Source organism: Rhopilema esculentum, chromosome 4, assembly GCF_057945365.1.
Source record: "Rhopilema esculentum isolate cy_ngs chromosome 4, ASM5794536v1, whole genome shotgun sequence".
NCBI classification, from domain to species: Eukaryota; Metazoa; Cnidaria; class Scyphozoa; order Rhizostomeae; family Rhizostomatidae; genus Rhopilema; species Rhopilema esculentum.
Window position 1 is genome coordinate 5,184,705 of NC_142818.1, and position 19,527 is coordinate 5,204,231.

The following is a 19,527-nucleotide window of genomic DNA, read 5'->3' on the forward strand; positions in this document are numbered from 1 at the left end:
TTCATCACATAAAATTAGTAATAATGGTAAATTGTCTTTGGAAAATTATGATTGAAATTACTTTGGGCTGTTGCTGAAATTTTTTACTTTTATGAAATCAGTTTTGATTCCAGAGGACGAAGATACATTTATTGAGTTCAAGGGTGAATATGAAAGCATTCGCGCCGTTGTGATAATTACATAGGCGATCACCGCCGAATCTAAGGCTGAACAGTGAGTGCATCTATGACGGGATTATGAACCATTCCTAGATTTAAGGTAAGTATATAATTGATTTTGTCTAAATGTGAAATGTCTAAAGCGCTTTGGGTGGGGAGAGGTTAAACGTAAATTTACCTCGACACGAAATTTAGCGATCATTTGCAAGGTGCTTTTTATATTATTCTTTGCGATCGAACAGTGGCGCCAATATAGGTTAAATAGCAACGCATGGTGATGAACTGGACAAAAAATAAGGTGGAAATTCGCCTTGTAGAGGCGTGCAATGTTTTTTGTTGACAATGTGGTAAAAACACGCTGAAATGGCGAAAATGGGCCTAATTCTAGCTGCGAAGCGATTTTGTTGTGAGAATCCTGTGTGCTGATTGGCTTAGAACATGGTAGCGAACAGAGCTCTCAGCCAATCAAAGATTTGACAGCTATGCTGTTATATTGACTACAGTTATTTCCAGTAAGTTCACCAGAACGAGAATGGGGCGCACTAGACCAGACTCTCTATTTTATTTTATATATAGTGAGTTTGGTACCCAGGGTAGGTCACTGAGTACAGATATGATTTGTAATGACAATGTTATTAAGAGTCATATTTCAAATAGAGACAGCTCAATTGGCAACTCTTTGCTTACGGGCTTAGAGGCATTCGTCTCTCTTTGCCACCCCCCCCCCCTCTCAATTGTCTGCTTTTCAGGGGAACCGATCAAATATACGTGATAGACCACAGATTTGGGTCTTGCAGTAAAACAAGAATCCAATGGCAAATATTTTTTTCAATCCTATTCTAAATCGCAGTCGGTTTTTATTTCATACTGTACATTGCTTCAACAACGTAGCTATAGATTTCGGCTAGGGTTGGTAAACTCGAGCAAGAACCATACCTGAGGGGGCCAGGCTTTTAACGGAAAACAAATAAATAACAGAAGAATGAATCAATTACAAAATGTCAAAAAAACAAACTGCAAGTTTTTCGTAGCGACTCAGTTGAAAATTCCTCAAAAGATATAGCCCGAGATAGGTTTTTTGTCGAAAAAAGGCGAGTCAAGGCACTCTAATGAAAAGGTGTGTTGAACCAGTAAATTTAAGTTCAGGCAGGAAATCTGAGGCTGGATTTTTCTTAATTTTTTTCTTATATTAACAGGGTTTAATCAGTGCAATTGCTAGCTTCATCGCTCTAGGGAGGTTTTCAGGTCCACTTGCCAACAAAGTGAATGAGACCAGGGGCGCAAATGCAAATTTTTTTCAGGGGGGGGGGTGTTGTTTGAAGGCACCGAGTTTTCGCCACGATAGACCGATTTTTGCGGTATAGATATTGTCGGGGCCGCTCTCCAGGGCCGTTGCGAGGCAGGATACAAATTTACCTGATTGAAAAATGATTACCTGAAATTATATAGTTGCTGTCACAAACCTCTGCAATACATTTTGTGAATCTAACTTTGTAAAATCCAAGAACATGATTGTTGGCCTAGAACTTAAGACACGAATTTCCTTCCCACATCTAAATACAGCATCAAAACGGTAGCGAATCTCTTGACGTGATAAAAAAGGTCATGAACATTTCATAACAGTATTCATGATATCATAGGAAACAATGAGTATTGAAATTTCCAGAACATTAACAAACCGGAGTACTCAACATCGACCTTTGTTCCTTATAAAAAAAATGAGAGTAGCCCACACAGGTGTTGCCATGAGTGTTGCCATGTTTTTACAATGGTGGCATTATCATCAAATGTCACACGTAAACCATGAGGTCTTGGTCAAAACGCAGCAGCGCTAGTTGGGACCGGACTGGACCGATTCTGTCCCCTGTCATTTTTTGGTGATTAGCCCTTCCTGGAAAATGCGCCCACTATATGCCTTACTTTACTGCAATACAGCATGGTACCAGCAGAATTGAGACCAGCTCAGCTTTGGGTGTGATAGACAGAAATACTAAGCAGAGGGCTAGATCGGGACCGACTTTATTGCTATCAACTTTCATCTGGGACCGTGTGGTGAAATTATTGGGGGTGTGACCCCCCCACATATTGGGGGTATCACACCCCTCCCATACCCCCCTCATTTGCGCCCCTGAGTGAGACAACTCAATATGTACATTGCGTGTGTTACTTCATCCAAAACAACGATAAGATAGTTAGCAAATAAATTGAGTACCAGAATGAAAATATAATAGTTTGATTGTTGAAAACACGACGTACGAGTGCATGCTCGAAATGTCGTATTTTTAACAATCAAACTATTATATTTTCATTCTGGTACTCAATTTATTTGCTAACTATCTTATCGCTATTTTGAGTGAGACAGCCTTCATTTGTCAACAGGTTTGAACATTCACCAAAAAAGCACCTAATCATGGCTAAAAGTTTTTGAGATAAAATGTTGTTTAAAATGCATTTTACAGTAACTCAGCATTAGCTTTTTCTTAATTTGTTCTTAACTTTCGACCAATTTTGAGGCGCGTGTTCTTATAAAATTGTCCTTATAAAAAAGTGCATGTCGTGTTCTTGTGCCGTCAATGTACGTCATAGATGAAACAAGGAACCTACCCCTTGCCAAAGCATAATCGCACGTCTTTGCAATTCTTTTTTAAATTATTGCAAACTTATTGCCAATGTCATTGGTATGCTTGCAATTCTGTATGTCATAATCGGAACTACCCTGGGTACCAGAGCCGCAAAAAATTAAAATTAAAAAATTATGAGAGTGAGTTAATTTTAATTTTTGCGGCTCTGGTACCCAGGGTAAATCGGAACTGGAGCAGCCACTTCATAATTCTCCAGCAAAATCTTATTGCCAATGTCATTGGTCTGCTTGCACTTCTACATGCCACCTCTCTCTATTCTGTAACGCCACAGCTGCACACATCACATTTGTATATTTCAAGATATGGAATATTTTGAAATTAAACAGGTTTAATTTTGCTTTCTTTTCAGAAATAAAGTGTCCCCTCTTGCCAAAGCAATAATCCAGCGGAATTTTAATTATGCCAACTTTTAAGAATATCATTTGAAAAAACTGTAGCCAGAGGGGGCAAGTTGTTGTCAAAATTTCATTTGGGGGACACAGCCCCCCGTGCCCTCTGCAGCTACGTGGCTGCCCTTCTTTGTAAATGCAACTTCACTCACTTAATTTTATTCGTACGTAAAATGTTTTGATAGGTCAAACTGCAAAAAACCATAAAATTGTCAATGGCGAAAATGCTGAATCAAATCCAAAAAGACAATTCTAGGCAGATAATTTCGAAAAAAGTCTTCATAATGTTTGAAAATATCAGATAATTACGTTTCCGAATTGACATTCAGGGGAATAAGGGCAATTTATCACATGAACCGGCTCCTAGTCCCAGGTAGATGGCGCCGCTATTGTTTTCAGTAAAGTGCTTCCGACTTTGGGAATAGGTTGATTGTAATCAGGACAGTCAGGACATTCTTTGCGCAATCGTTGCGGTAATCAGAGTAGAAACCAATACTAGGCCAACAGGTCTGCGCCCAGCAATGGCGGCAATTATTTTGATGGAAAAAAGCACAATTATGTCGTTATGATGCCTTCTTAAACTAATCTTAAACTAAAATGGAAACCGAAGAGGTATGTTATTGTTTATTAGCCTTTAATTACGTAGCTAGAAAGCCGTATCTATTTGAATGACAGTCTGCGGATTCAAATTTCCAAGAAGTTGCGGCCTACCTAATCATCATGCCTTTCTAAAGCTTCAACCTTTAACCACGTCGCTTGAAGATGTTTTCTAGTCCAGAGAGGGACCAAATAGATATATAGGCGTTTTACTTCAGATTTACAGCTAATTTTTGGTTGAACAAGGGCTATATGATAACTCGGGTTTGTGAACACTGTTTTCTGACGAAATGGACAAAAACGTCAACATTCAGCGCTAGTGAGCATGACGACGCCAATGTAAGGAGGTAGCTTGAAGTCAACTTGAATCTAAGACCTTTCAACAGCCATGTTATAACTTGATTTAACTAGGTACTGCTTGTGCTTTTGTTTGTTTTTATCTTTATCGTGATCGAGAACGTGATTAGACACATGGAAAATTATACTCTAAAAATACTTGTACTAATAACCGGAAGAAACAACATTCTGATAAGATTAAAAGGAAGTTATAATATTGCTTTCATAATTAGAAATTGCTATTACTTAGTTAATCCTATTATGGCATATTTTTTTTAAATTGGAAACTTTGGGGCAAAGACCCAGCAATAGTTCAAATTTTGACCTTTAAGCTGAAAAACAAAACTCTGTTTTATGAGGACAGAAGATGTTTAAACCTAAGGGAGTTATAGGTATGTGTATAAAGAATTTTAGTTGCCAATTAAATCCAATATCTAGTTATGCCTGACCTGAAGATGTTACAAAGGCACTCAGAGAATTTTTGAAACCAGCAATGCTAAAACTGGATTTGATGAATGATTTTTACTAAATTTCATTGATCTGGGTCTTCTTCAAAAATTCGGAATGTGACACAATTGCCAATTCTTTAAAGTGTAACCTAACCTTTATCTTTTATAATGAATTGTAAGTTAATCTGAAGGGCAACTATTCAGGGCAGGGCAAAGACCAAATTTGTTGGGCAGCCAAAATTAGATATGATGATGCAACTCTAGATTTGTCTTAATGCCTTTTCATATCGTTTTTTCGGAATCCATCTTCTTTTGGGGCAAAGATCAGCATTATGGTTCCCTTTCATATCTTTATATTACTGACTATGCTGCCTCATTTTTGAGCATCTATCAATGATGAATTATTTAGCCTCTTATTCATGAATATAAACACCAGTTATTCAAGATAGCATAATGCATATCACTGAACAAGTTCATACTTCACAGTTAATTACATAAATTATTAACTTTGTATTTAGAGAGTTTTTGAAAAGTGTAAACAATTACAATTATTTTTCATTGTGTTCTTTCAGACCCTTATTCTGACCTTTTATGCTGTTTTCTATGAGGAGTGTCAGATGAAAAAGCTTTTAGCCAATATGTTGTAAAATGTTTGCATTTTTCTAAGCCACTTTTAAGAGAGTTTTGCATCTTCTTTGCACTTGATTCTCATTGTATGCTGTTGGAAAAGGTTTTTGCAAGTATAAATTTTTGGAAGGTTGTGTAAATGAAGGGTTCCCTGCAGCAGAAGCTGATATTTAACAACAGTTTGAGATTTGAAAAATGTTGTATTTCCTTAAAAGTATGATGTTCAATTTTCTTTTTGGATTGATTTTTGATCAACTTATTCTTGAGCTGTTTTCTGTTAATAGAATGTTCTATAGGCTTTTTAGTTTAGTTTCTTGACAAAACCCCACACCAGGACCTTTATCAAATGCTCTGGATATCATGTATGTTATGATAGTTCATTTGCAACCTGTCAGCTTATTTTCAAAGTTTAGCCCATTTTCTAGAAAATGTGGTATTGCAAGTTTTCCAAAATGAAAAAAACTGGAAAAACATATGTTTTCTGAAATTTCCCTAAATTCTTTATCTGATAGAGGATAAAAACTGACATATCCCCTGTAAGCTTTTTTAAAAAGAATTCCACAGATAATTGATCTAAGGAAGACTGAAATTATTCATTTACCATACTTTAGAGAGATGTGCGTAATAATAGCACTTTGCTTCTAAATTGGCTAGCTAGATAGTCTTAATTTTTTCTAAAGGGGTCTGGCTAGACCCATCATTCCTCAACATGAGCATCAACGTTAAAATCTACTCCTAGTCAACAAAAAGCAGCTTAGTTCAACTCGGCATATCCATCCTAAAATATTAGCTGTCAATCAAATGTAAAACAATAATACTTCTCAGTTTCTGTGACAACAGACAGCAAAATAATGTCTTCTGAAAAATGAGGAGATTCCTATCAGAATGAGAGATTCAGCAAGTATGGGTGTTTATATTTTACAAATGGCCTAAATTAAAGGGCCGCCTTATAAATCTTCCAATCTCACAATAGTCACCTTCCAACAATTTGGCTGTTGTGGAGGTGAAATGTATAGAATGTTTCTTTACAGCAGTGTAATTTTGCAGCTTCGCACTAGATCTCAGGCTTGATAGTAAAGCTTTGATGATTTAATGTGCAATCACACACCTTAAAACACCCTGGTCTACAGGCTACTGGCCTATATTGGGTCAGGACAGTAATTTACTAACTTCAGTATAAAACGAATACTGCAACAAGATAATAAAGTGAACTTAGACTACTCTTTCTTTTTTCCCTTAATTTCCTTGTCATATTATTCTGCAGAAACAACTCTAAAAATCTCAAATTCAGTTTTTTATGAGAAAGGTCCTGTCCCAGGTTTTTCCATGTTGTGCTTAAAGTTCTCTATATTTCCATAGTTCTGCTTGAAGACTATGATAAGGATGACCAGAATCGTCATAAGATGATAAAAAGAAAGATAAAAAGGGCTATTTTGACAACATTATTATAGGGATATCTGCTAACATCTCGATCAGTATTATCTAACCATTTTGGCTGAAGCCAAATTTAAACAATCTTATGGTCCAGGAAGAACAGACAAATGCCGGACATGGTAGTTAAACTGTCTCAACAGTCACCTTCCAACAATTTGGCTGTTGTGGAGATGAAATGTATAGAATGTTTGGGACAGAGTCGAAATCATGTCCCAGACTACAGCTCCTTTTTTGTTGGCACTTGTTTCACGTCATCTTGGAAAGGTAATTGCGGGGGCATTTCCATTGCTTGAAATTAACTTGCCGATATTCGATGAAATGGTTTTGGTTTTGAATGGGATTCTTTTAAATAGTTTTGTATATTAAGGTCCGCACAAGGGACTTGCAAACTGTTTTCGAGATTTTGTGACGTCATCAACTTTGGTCGAAGTTCGACTGCCTGCCGCTGAAGTTGAATTGAAATCTTTTAAACCAACTATTCTTTTTGTGCTCTCTTTTAGCAGTATTTCAAACGATGAAAAAATTCAAAAAAACTTCGATTTGACATTTGTATATTGAATTCGCTCACTACGTTTATATCCAGTTGAAAAGATCATAACGGGATACGATGATTTTGTAACGCACCTCACTCCTGTCACGATTCCATAAGCGTAGGCCATGTTCTTGGGGAGGACTAGACTTCCAACGAATGTAGGCCTGTTTTATTTCCCAGGAAGTAATTTGCTTCAATTTTTTTATCCAATCTTATAAAAATCAGTCAGATCAATAAAAGCAACTCGCTTCTCTGTTATTGTTGATCGTCTTAAATTTTTCAAAAGCTTTTTCCAAATGCATAGCACGATTTTCAAATTGTGTGACGATATTAAAAAGAATTTTCTATTTTACAGATTAATTTGCATTTCATACTTTGTTGTCGTTATTAAGGCCCAGAGTAGTGTGTTTTGTTGTCCTTTTGTTTGTTTAAGAATATATTTAAGCTTCAAAGTAGCTTTTGTCTATGCCTAATCATTTGGAAAAATACTGATCACAGCACCCGTTCTCTTTCTGAATTTCTTTGAACCTAACCGAGTCAAATTTCTTGCCTTTGAAATATCAGCCATTGCTTTACGGCGCACACTGTTTGGTAGTTATGACCAATGAGGTAAAAATAAACACTAGAGTGCGAACTCCTAATCGAGGCCCGAAGCCAGCATGCGCACGGCTACCATTTTGAATGCATGGCAAAAAAGTTCCATGCAGTACGGTAGTCATTACGCGTCGCCAGCTTTTCGGCAATATTGATGTTTCTAAACCGCAATGGTAATTTCGTGTACGGCGTACGGATGCCAAAATAGATACGGCAAAAATGTTTTGAGCAGTGATCCTTCAATGGATCCTTTGGGAAACGGAAAACCTATCGCGTTTCATAGGTACGGTATGCCATGCATGTTTTGGCCTAAAAATGTGAAATGTCATACTATGCGAAGAGCCTCGCGGCTGGGAATTTTTTTATCGTCCCTATTTCTATATGGTGAACTTTAAAATGGTTTTGATATTCTTTTGTCGGCGGAGAAAATACAACTTTTCTTTAATGCAAGTTAAGTTTTATGTATGTATTAATTGGTTTGTACATGGCTTTTGCTAGAGGATTTTGAAAAGCGTTTAGTAAATAAATCCTAATAAAGCAAACTTCGAAACATCTAAAATCCTTTAAATTTTGTAATTTTATGTTTCAAAATTTCAACACAAAAAATAGTTGAAATTAATATGCATTGCATTATACTGCAGGTTTCCAGCCAATGAAGCACTCCGTTTGCAATGGGTTAAAGCTATGAGGCGTGATAAGTGGGCCCCATCAAAGTACAGCTACATTTGCAGCGAACACTTTTTGCTCACTGACTACACTGTCCCCCCTGGTCAGCCTTACACAAAATTAAAAAAGTCAGCTGTTCCATCAAAATTTAACTTCCCCCCTCATTTACTACCAAAAGTAAAAAAGGCCCGCCGCTCCATTATCTATGCAAAACCAGTAAAGAAGAAAGCAAGCCCAGCAAAAAACACAAAAAATGCCACATTTAATATCAAGGAACATTCTTATTGTAAAAAAGCTGAAACAAAACAATCACCAACAAAATTAAGACTTAGAAGGAAGATTAAAACTCTACAACAAAATCTAAGAAGAAAAAACAAGAAAATAAAGTCATTGAATGATTTAATTCAAGCTATGACAGACAAAAATCTCCTCAGAGAAGAGCCAGCCAAACTTCTGAAAGACCAATTCTCTGGCCTCACTTTGACAATGTTTGAAAATCAAATAAAGAATTCAAAGCGAAAAGCTGGGGGTAAGAGATACCACGAGGAGATTAAGAAGTTTGCCTTAACCCTTCATTTCTATTCGCCTAAGGCATATCTATTCATGAGGAAAGTCTTTGACCTACCACATCCATCTTCTTTAAGAAATTGGCAGTCTTCTGTGAACTGTGAGCCTGGATTTTTCAAAGATGTTCTAGAAAATCTTGCTGCTCAGCTTGCCAACAACACAAACATGTCTGACTGTGCCTTAATGATAGATGCAATGGCCATAAGGAAGCAAGTGATTTATGACAAGGGCAATCAGAAATTTTCAGGCTTTGTTGATTATGGAGGTTGCATCCCGGAAAACAGTGAAGACCAAGCTTCTGAAGCACTAGCATTTCTTCTTGTTGGTCTGAGAAGTCACTGGAAATGTCCAATAGGATATTTCTTTACAAATAAGTTAAACGGGCAAATACAGGCATCACTAGTTAAGAGTGCATTGTCCTTGGTTGCTGATTATGGCTTTAGGGTTTGGTCACTAACTTGTGATGGCACATCTGCTAACCTTGAAACACTTAGGTTACTTGGTTGCTCATTCACACCAAATTATGATGGCATGATAGCCTCTTTCCAACACCCGACTAGGCCATATGATGTTTATGGAGTTCTAGATGCATGCCACATGGTTAAGCTAGCGAGAAATACATTGGGCGAATATGGGAAATTTTCTACAAATTCTGGGGATATTATTTCTTGGGAATATATTGAAAAATTATGCAAGATGCAAGAAGAGGAAGGTTTAACTTTGGCAAACAAAATTAATGTAAACCATGTGCATTGGCAGCAGCATAAAATGAAAGTAAAATATGCAGCTCAGACACTGAGCTCATCAGTTGCTAATGCATTAGAATTCTTAAAGACAGACTTAAAACATGCTGAATTCGAAAATGCTAGTGCAACTATTGTCTTCATAAGAACAATTGATAAAATTTTTGACATCCTCAATTCACGGTTTGCATTTGCCAAAGGCTTTAAACGCCCAATAAGGTTGCAAAACCTTGAATATATCGAGCAAACTTTTGCCCAATCAGCAGAGTATCTTCTGTCCTTGAAATCCAGTGAAAGGCAATTGCTTGTGTTCAGTAGACGCAAAACTTTCATACTTGGTTTTCTAATGACAATGAAATCTATTATGTCAATTGCAAAGGAACTCTTAACTGCACCAGAAAGGCCATTTAACTATGTATTAACTTACAAGTTTTCCCAAGACCACATAGAGTTGCTGTTTGCTTGTATCCGAGGACGAGGTGGTAATAATAACAATCCAAACACCTTACAGTTTAAGTATGCCATAAGGAATTTGCTGCTTAAGAATTCAATTGTTGCATCGAGCCAGGCTAATGTCATGTCATTTGATGAGAATTGCACAGGTTCTTTATTCAGTCTAAAGTGGACAAAGCATAGATCTCCCATATGCGAATATCCAAGCAATGATGATGAAATGACTGATGAGGACGCAAATGCTTTGTCTGAGAGTCTTGATAGGATTTCCTTGTCAAACTTCTCTGAAAACATCATATACTACATTGCAGGATTCATTGTTCGTCGTATCATCAAAAAGCTTGATTGCTCTCAATGTTCTGAAGCCCTCATTCTCAATTGCATGTCAGAGGAACATGACTATGTGACAGCACCATTTTCCCTGTTTCTGGATAGAAAGAACAATGGAGGGCTTATAAAAGTATCATTTGGGGTGCATAAATTAATCACATTATGTGAGAAATCATTCCGGGAGAGAGTTAAAGGTACAAGGAAGGGAGACATGAAAATCAATTCACAAGTTGGATTGATACGGAGAATGACGAACGGCGTGCTACGAAGTCAAGGCGAAAACCTAAGCAAATTATTTCCATCGTTTTCCAAACATGCACACGAAATCGACCCAGTCTTTGAGGATGATCATCTCACACAAGTTGTGAAGAAAATTTGCGAGAAATACTTCCTTCTGCGTATGCAAACTTACGCCAAGCATTACACAAGGCAGATAGTAATGAAAAACACACCAAGTTTACGACACCGGATGAACAAATTAGTTTTGTTTAAAAACACATAAACTTAAAAAACCATAGCTTTTGCTGTTTGCTTCAAATGTTTCGTTTAGAAGTTTTTCGCCAAATATTAAATCCTTCATTTTAAGTGAAATATTTTATAAAGTAATTCGCTTCGAAGCTAGTTTGGTTTATTAAGGTAGGCAATGCACTGAAGCCTATGCACATTCAGTGCATTGGACGTGTAGTTAAAACAACTTACCTCCCATAGAAATCATTGCAAAAGGTCTTCCTCGGCACTGCTTTGCTTAAATTTGCACAATTTTGTCGAAAATGAAATAAAAAAGCCTTTTCCTTCTGTTTTTCCAGTAGCACAAACAGTCGTCCTCCACACTTATTTGTTGTCTTTTGCCATGCATTCAAAATGGTAGCCGTGCGCATGACGGCCTCACTCGCGTCAACGGAAACCAATGGGAGTTCGCACTCTAGTGTTTATTTTTACCTCATTGGTTATGACTTGCAAGCATCTAGAGTCTCGATATTCTTCACGAAAAGTATTTTCTTAACAAAATGATTAGCTGGAGTTTTGATGGCCGTCGTCAGAAAGAGGGTTTGTGCGTTTACACCCCTTTTAAACTCTTGAATTTTTATTTGTACAGTGATTGTTTTCTATTGTTATTTGATCGTGTGACATTGCTCAGGAAATTTTCACGACACTCCCAAGTATAACAATGTAGAGAGTTTCGTGTGCGCAAATAACGAAGATTCTGCTGTTTGTGTTATGTTAAAAGCTAGTAAATGATTGTCCATCGTAACGAATAGTACATGATTGCCCATCCTGACGACAAGACGGGGTTTTTAAGAATTATTTTGTGACGAAGCAAATTCTAGTTGAAGGTTAGGATAGCCAGAATAAGCATGCTGTCAAGGAATAGCGATCTAGTTAAAAGTATTTTGCTTTTACAACGAAAAGCGCAAAATCCCTTATGCTGAAAGGAGACGTTGCCTTCCTTTATGTCAATCAAGAGTTTCTAACATTTCCCTCATTACCGTCAGATCTGGCCATACAGTAGGGCCTAGCCTCCAGTTGAAGGCACTGAATCGTTTTTCCAGGTAAATTTGCATAGCTTTTGTCTCTTGTCTTTTTGAGTCCGTCGCGATCCCCAGAATTTTCATACATCCTTCTCTTGAGTTCTGTGCGACTCCCTGGTCCGCTACAGTGGAGGTCTCCAGCATTTTCAGTTGACCATTTCCTTGTTCCAACAAAATCCCATAGAGTACATCTGCTCTGTTTATCGGTGGATTATTTCATAGGCAGCAAATGTGATTTACATGTTTTGTTATCCAGATCTTTAAACAACTAGACAAACACAGTATATCCATGCTTCAACTTAGAAAGCCAATGCATTTGATTCTTCAAATATTTGTTTGTTTTGAAACACTATCGGGGTTCGGAGGGACTGCCTTCAAATACGATTAAACTGAAGCGGTGACTGAGTATAGGTGGATGCCGAAGTATGCCAGGGCAACGCAAAAAGTTATCTAGGGACCAGGTATGACCTTTCAAAGGCATATTTGATACTTCACGTTATTGCAGAGTCATTCTTGTTTCAATTTCAGATCATGTTAGTTTTATGGAGCAATCAAATGCGTCATTTAGGCCAATCCGTTCCAACTAGGTTGACAGAACTCTGTCTGGATGGATGTAATACAACCTTGTTTTTTTTAATCATAGCTTGTTACCGAAAAAATTTTAGCATGGAAAGGAATTTGCTATCCAGGAATTTGCAGTTCCAAAAAAAGTCCCACGTTAAAAGTTTAGCAGGAACATTTTTGCACCAGGAAACAACACAAAAGCTGTTTGAACCCATTGTCTGTATCGAGGCCCAGGAAGAGTTTTATTTGTCTTCCTAAAATTGCAAAAGACAAAACCGTAGAAAATTTTATGAGCTGTTCATTTTGGTAGCCATGAATAAAAAATGTAGAGAAAATGTTTGTATGAATTTTAAGGAACAATTTCAGGAAAAGGAATTTCCCAGAGATCCTATATATCGATTAAGTCCCCGGTAGCGGTATTTCGTACTTGTTTAGATCGTTTTTAATACTTCAAGCCTTATGGTAATACCCGCATTTTTCGTAAAGATCTGGAGGATCTAAATAGTTGGGAAGTTGCCATGGATATGTCTGTGAAATAGTGTACAAAGGCCCTCAGAGTTCTTGACATCAAGTGACTCGATGGCGTCTCCCAAATGTTTCCAAATGGTTTTATTCACACAGTATTGTTTATATTTCTCTTTGAAACGAAGCGGAAATTTTATGTATATGATTTAGAAAATGGTGATGCCTTTTTAGTTGGAAGTGTAAAAATTGCTCTAAATACGAACACGAGACTCGAAGTGTTCATGGTTCCCTCTACGGAAAAATGCTTTCAACATATTATAAGAACTGTATTCTAAAGAATGATGCTACGCGAAACGAACGCCAAAGACCTGGGGTTACACATTATCATACTAGGAAGCGGTAAAGATGTCCTTAAAACAAGTACAATGCAGTTATTTATGATTTCTTCAAGGGATTAATGCGGGCCAACAAGAATTAAGCACCGTTTCCACAAAATAAGCTTTGATCAACATTGAGAGGTCAAATGCTAAATTATATTGGAATAAATAAGCTTTTCAGTGCAAGGAGAGACTGACGTCTCAATTGGGTAGTTGCATAATTGATAGTCGTTTATCAATAGCATTTTTAGTGAATATAAGTAATGGCGTTCATAATAGAAATATGCATAGATATATCGATTCCGTTTTAGGCCATGTTCTTCTGCGCTTACTTGTTTCGTGCTTTCCTCAATCACAAGTGTCTAATTTACCGAAGAGAAGCGTAAAAGGCGAATTTTAGTTTTATTTTTCATTAAATATTAGTTATGATGGAAAAATGAAAAAAGTGTGAACTTCTTATTGGAGAATGCGTGGATATATCGTGAATTGTAGGTTCATGTTTGCCCAGTTCAATGATAGATACCGTCTCTTCTTCAAATCGAGTAAAAATTTGACATTGAATGTAAAAGTTAAATGAGCGTTTTTAATGTGATCTTTTGGTTGACAGCACAGTTCGTCAGATTGCTATATGTAGATTTGACTCATTTCCGCGACAGAAATATCGTAGGCGTTTAACCACTAAATGATTTCTTTGTTGATGTTCCCAGACAGCCATTAGTTTCTATAGTTACATCGTAAGCCTAAAGAACAAAATTGTAGTATGTGACTTCGATCCAGGCAAAGCTTAGGCAGCAACACAATTTCCGATTGTTTATGCATTCACTCAAAGCAAGCTAAAACCTTTCATGATTTTCTGTTATATTTTTTTTATAAACTATCCATCTCCAATCGAATCCATCTCCAAAGTCCATCTAAACACATTCATTTCATCGTCTGGTTACCAATAGTTTTTCTACTTGCACAACAGCTACATTTTTGAATCCATTAATTTATTTTGCAAATAACTGCCAGTGAGAAATTGGTTCTCTATAATATGCATAGATTGGTTCTCTATAATATCATTGTAAAATATGCATATATGTATTTATACTTAATTATTTCTTATGTTAGATATATTTTGTAGCAATTTTTATACGCCTACCTTAAATAAATAGATAATACTAATAATAATAATAATAATAAAAATAATAATAATAATTATAATATAATAATGTTGTCAAGAAAGTTAATAAAAGCCAGTTCTCATCTCGCAAAAATTCAGAAAACAATTTGAAAGTGGTGTGTTATTAGAAAATGCCTTTACAAAATGAATTCAAAAGGTTATAGATTTTCTGTTGATATTTATTCCTGCTCCTCGAGTTAGAGGAAAATCATATGCGTTCTCTTTCAATGGGCTTCCTGGTACATAATAATGAGGGAAAGGGGGGCTTCGTAGGTAAAGAAGTTAGACAGGTGGTAATAACATCGCATCTGCGAATTTGTATTTGAAAAGAAAAGCAAGAAACTCCAATACCAAAATGCTTGCCTTTTTCCGATATGAAATGAACATATCACGAAAAGCTAATAAGTATTATTTTCTTTTTGCAGCAAAATGAAGATTGGAAAGCGTTATGTGAAGGCTCTCTGATAAAGAACCACCTTCCTTCACTTGAGAAGGTGTATCAGCATGATTTCAAGTCCAACGACACTGAATTCCTCAATAGCTACTTGAGACCGTTTGTGATTCTGCTTGATTCCATCAGATCTGCCATTGAGGTAATATTGAATCATGTTCAATTATTAATTATGTATTTTAGCAAGGACTGGTTAAACCCCTCTAATTATTCAGTTATACTGGTCTTGAAACTGAGTATCTGTTTGAAACAATCTGTTTTTCTTTTGTACAGCACCATTATTCGCAACTCGACAATGACCAGGCGGACTTGGCATGGCTAGCAAGATTCGAGACCCTTGTTTCGACTATCATTCAACCAACGATCTTGAAACTGAGTCTCCACAAAGGCGATTTCTACGTGCATCTCTCTTCTACACTTCCACGCAAGCTCCAACTAAAATTTTATGATTCAGGAACTACGCAGTCACGAACGTTGTCAACCGATGATTGCATTTATATGTGTTCAGAAGACTGGGCAGATAGTTTACGCAAAGAAGCGAAAAGCCGCTTCGTTTTTTCAAACTGCATTGTCTGGTCATCTCGGGGTTTGGAACGGAAGCCATGGCGAAGTATTTTCTCTCAGCATTCCAGGCCTGGCGAACTAAGCACTCAAATTTCAATACAACGAGGTAAGCCGTGTTGAAAGTACATTGTGATTAAAGATTTTCTGTTTGTATCTTATCCTGAAATTGTTTCAGATCATCGTTTGTTTAAGAATTTAGCTGGGGTTCGAATTTTCATATTTGGATCTTTTGTGTTTCTGTATTTTCTGTAAACTGTTTTGTTCTTCCAATATATTTTCTCTATTTTTTCTGAATTTATATAAATTTTTGTTTCAGAAGATTCAGTTTCCTTTGACATGGAAGAACGAGACAAGCTGCTTACGGAACTAGAAGAAAAACCACTTCACATTTTAGAGCTCGATTTTGAAATTATTCATAGTCAAATTGCTTACCTTCCAGGTAAGACATGAAAATGATATTGATAAAATATGATAAGATATGAATAAATATATGAATGCTAAATGGTTAACTGGAATGTAATTTTTGTATCGATGTAATATTTATGATAGCTATTAGTATTCTTCGTCTGTTCTTGTATAAGTTAATTGGACTGCAAGCTAAGCGAAAATACCTGCTAAAACTTTAAACATGCAAGCCAAAAATTACCTAGTAGGTTACGATATGGTTTAGATTTAGCCTTTATGAAGGTAAGGTACAATTTTTACTTTTTCTATGCATAAAATAGTTATCGATTCGTTTTCTCTATAACTGTCTTCCCATAGCTGCCTGAGACAGTGGCGGATTTAAGGGGGGGCAACTAGGGGCAGCTGCCCCTCCCTTAACGAGTTGAAGCAAGTCTGACACCCCTTTTTGGAAATTGTGCGCCCCTTTTGAAGAATGAGAATCAACTGAAAAAGGTTTTGGGACCGATAGGTTTATTTGCTTCAAGGATTACCTCAAAGTTATGTTGTTTATATGAAAAGGTATCTGAGATTGTTGTATACAGCGTACCTCTCGTAACCAGTTTTTTGAAAATTTTGAAAATTTTCAGTGCACCCACTGCCAACTGCCCCTCCTTCAAGTTTGCTCTTGATCCGCCCCTGGCCTGAGATGGTAAATTAACTTGTAAGTTTGCTTGTTGTGATGAAGCTCTATTTTCTTAGGGGCCAGAGACAAGCGCGGTGGTGCAGTAATTGTCGTTCGCTCATACGGAAGTTGCTGGGACAACTTTGATGTATCAAGCACTGAGCTGGCAAAATTATTTCTATATTATTATCAGATACCAAGGTAATTTATTTCCGTTCTTTGTGTAAATTCCTGCAATGTTTATCATTTCAGCTTTTTCATGTTGAAACCAACAAATAACCGTAATCGAAAAAAATATATACTGAAGTATCCCTTTTTAAGATCTTCTCTTAAAATATAGGCCCATTAGAAAGATGTAAATAAGATTAATATGTTGGTTGCATATGTTGCTTTAAGGATTTTTGCTCGCTTCGTTTCTTTGCGACTCACTTGACAACGAGTACATGCTCGAAGCTGCACAGTCTTGTTTATTCTTGGTTCTAAGACTATTTTATATATATATTGTATTGCTAAATGTATAAGATAATTCATTATTTTTATCTTTGTCTTGGAGATTTACGAAGTTGTAAATACAGGAGAATAAATATTAAAGCTAAGGCTTTACAATCATGGAGTGCAACTACTATGCCATCAGGAATGCATTAATAGAACTATATATTTCAGGTGTTTTGATGGTTTTTATAGGACCCTCCGTTTGTTTTCTAGGCTAAGTGTTCAGAAACTTGGTTGCTCATTGGTAGTTGACGCAAGGCAAGGGAAGCAAGTCCAGTATGTTCTAGAATGTATTGGTGAAGCCATCACTCTCTTCCAGGTACGGTATTTTGCATTTGAAATTTATGCGGTTCTATTGTTAGTCTGTGGACACTTTCTTTTCGGGTTCTTTATCGGGAACGAGGGAGCACAATCAATAAGCTTCCTTTTTCAATTATATATTCAACACAAAACACGGGGCAACCTCTTTTTTCCACAAAACAAAACAAAACGAGGTTAATTCATTTAATAATACATTAAGATAAATTAGCGTTTATAACTTTTTTCAGATTCTTACACTATTTTGTCAGCAAAGGTTCCAAATCTTTGATGGGTAGTGGTGAAAACGTCCAAAATAGGCCTAAATCTAGCTGCGAGACACGTTTGTTGACATATTCTTGAATTCTGATTGGCTAATGGGGTATAGAGAATTTTGGTCGCTCAGTCAATCAAAGATTTGGAACCTATTCTTATTTTGTCATGTTTGATGCCGTGTAGCCAGTTATTTACATGTCTGATGGTCTCACAGGGAGGTTGCTTTTAAATATCTTTTCTAAGAACAATGCTAGTTACTCAGTTAAGACTTTCTACTTTGCTCCTCTCACTTCCGTTTTTCAAACGGCGAAGGGGTCTAAAAAATGTTGGAAAAATGTATTTAGTAAGTAGTGATGTATTTCTGTAATAGTGACCATAAAATGGTAGCGGGAAAGAAAATAAAAGCAATAATACATCATAGTCAATAGAAAAATAGAAAAACTCGTGTAAACCTTTCTCCCCTTAGGACAAAGTCCCAAATGTCGTCCACATGGCCTACGTTATAACAAGAACTGATTCACTTCTACTAATGATTGGCGCAGGCAGGATTCGTGACAAGCTTAATTTCCAGGTACAGTTTTAACGAATGTTTTCGCCTGCCCATATAAACGAACAAGTTCTAGGCATAAATCTCACTGGACTTGTTCTTGAAAACTTTACAACATAGTATCTCTTACGTAACTTTCAACCGTTTGTACAACATTTTTAATCTTGTCTTTTTTTTCCAATAAATTTGGAAGCGCTTTATGTATCCTGTATTTGTTGTTTCTCCCATTTTAGAAACAAGAGATCTGTAATTTTATTGTCTTATCTCGATTTAAAAAACACAAGTTATTTAGGATTGCCAAAACAGCAGCGCTATACTGCTTTGTCATACCCCAAGCAATTGAACATTCCCCAAGGCAACATCGTTTCCTCGACCCCATCTCTTTCCTGCTCATCTCTATTAAAGTGATGACCTGACCCGAGAAGCCTAGCAGCACCCCGTCTAATTTCTTCAAAACAAACTGAACCGTTTTGCGTTCGTCTCTTTTTTCTGATCAAACTTTCTCGAGAGTCATGAATTCCTATGTTTCCCTATTTGACATTTAATCATCTTTTACTCTTTCAGTTTCAGATAATATCTAATTTGCAAAAGCTATACCAGGACATACCACAGGATCAGCTCCCAGTTGAATTTGGTGGGACTCTGTTGTACAACCACGAGAAATGGATAAAGTTTAGAACAGTATGTTAATTTATGTCTGCACGATGCTCTTTCTGTTCAGGAAAATACTAGGTGACATGCCGTAGCGACATATTGCAGGGGTTGGTAACAACGACCGACCGCCATAGTGTTACACAGCAGTTTTGAAACATATATTTGTTCGAGAGGCTGAAACTTAATCGCCGGCCACGTATCCACGATTTCAAACTAATTCTAATTCATACTCCAGGTCGCAGCCGAAAATTAGTATATCTTGTCTTATACCAGTCCTTTGCACTAACCACCTAGGTGACATTTTCACTGATCTGTTTTCTTGGAACCCTTTGAATTAGTCTCATTTTCCAAGAAATAATCTGTTAACTAGGTCACGGTTTGGTTAAGTCGCTGCAAATCATTAAAATGCAAGTTTCTAGCAAACTGCAAATGTGTACTTTTGCAACATGTCACCTTTTGTGTTCCAGTCTGTAACCGGGAACGACGCCTCTTGTCTTCAAGATGTGTGCGATTTTTTTTTCTGTGCTCGGGCACAAGAACCAAAGACAAGGAAGTTCCCTTTTCTA

At 36.7% G+C, this 19,527-nt stretch overlaps 1 protein-coding gene across 4 annotated transcripts in view; it reads left to right on the top strand.

The window, feature by feature from the left end:
* Positions 1-3,605: 3,605 nt before the first annotated feature.
* The window catches only part of LOC135691200 (puratrophin-1), a 29,919-nt gene continuing 13,997 nt past the window's right edge, over positions 3,606-19,527 (top strand). The window contains exons 1-8 of one of the 4 annotated variants that reach the window (XM_065208991.2): positions 3,606-3,801; positions 15,040-15,207; positions 15,339-15,735; positions 15,946-16,068; positions 16,773-16,896; positions 17,401-17,506; positions 18,227-18,331; positions 18,872-18,988. In XM_065208991.2, the coding sequence (XP_065065063.2) occupies positions 3,787-3,801; positions 15,040-15,207; positions 15,339-15,735; positions 15,946-16,068; positions 16,773-16,896; positions 17,401-17,506; positions 18,227-18,331; positions 18,872-18,988 (1,155 nt within the window). In that variant the 5' untranslated portion in view covers positions 3,606-3,786. Of the gene's footprint in view, positions 3,802-11,420; positions 11,565-11,596; positions 12,508-15,039; positions 15,208-15,338; positions 15,736-15,945; positions 16,069-16,772; positions 16,897-17,400; positions 17,507-18,226; positions 18,332-18,871; positions 18,989-19,527 lie in introns of those variants that run through there. The other 3 variants (XM_065208990.2, XM_065208989.2, XM_065208988.2) reach the window with 3 other exon arrangements.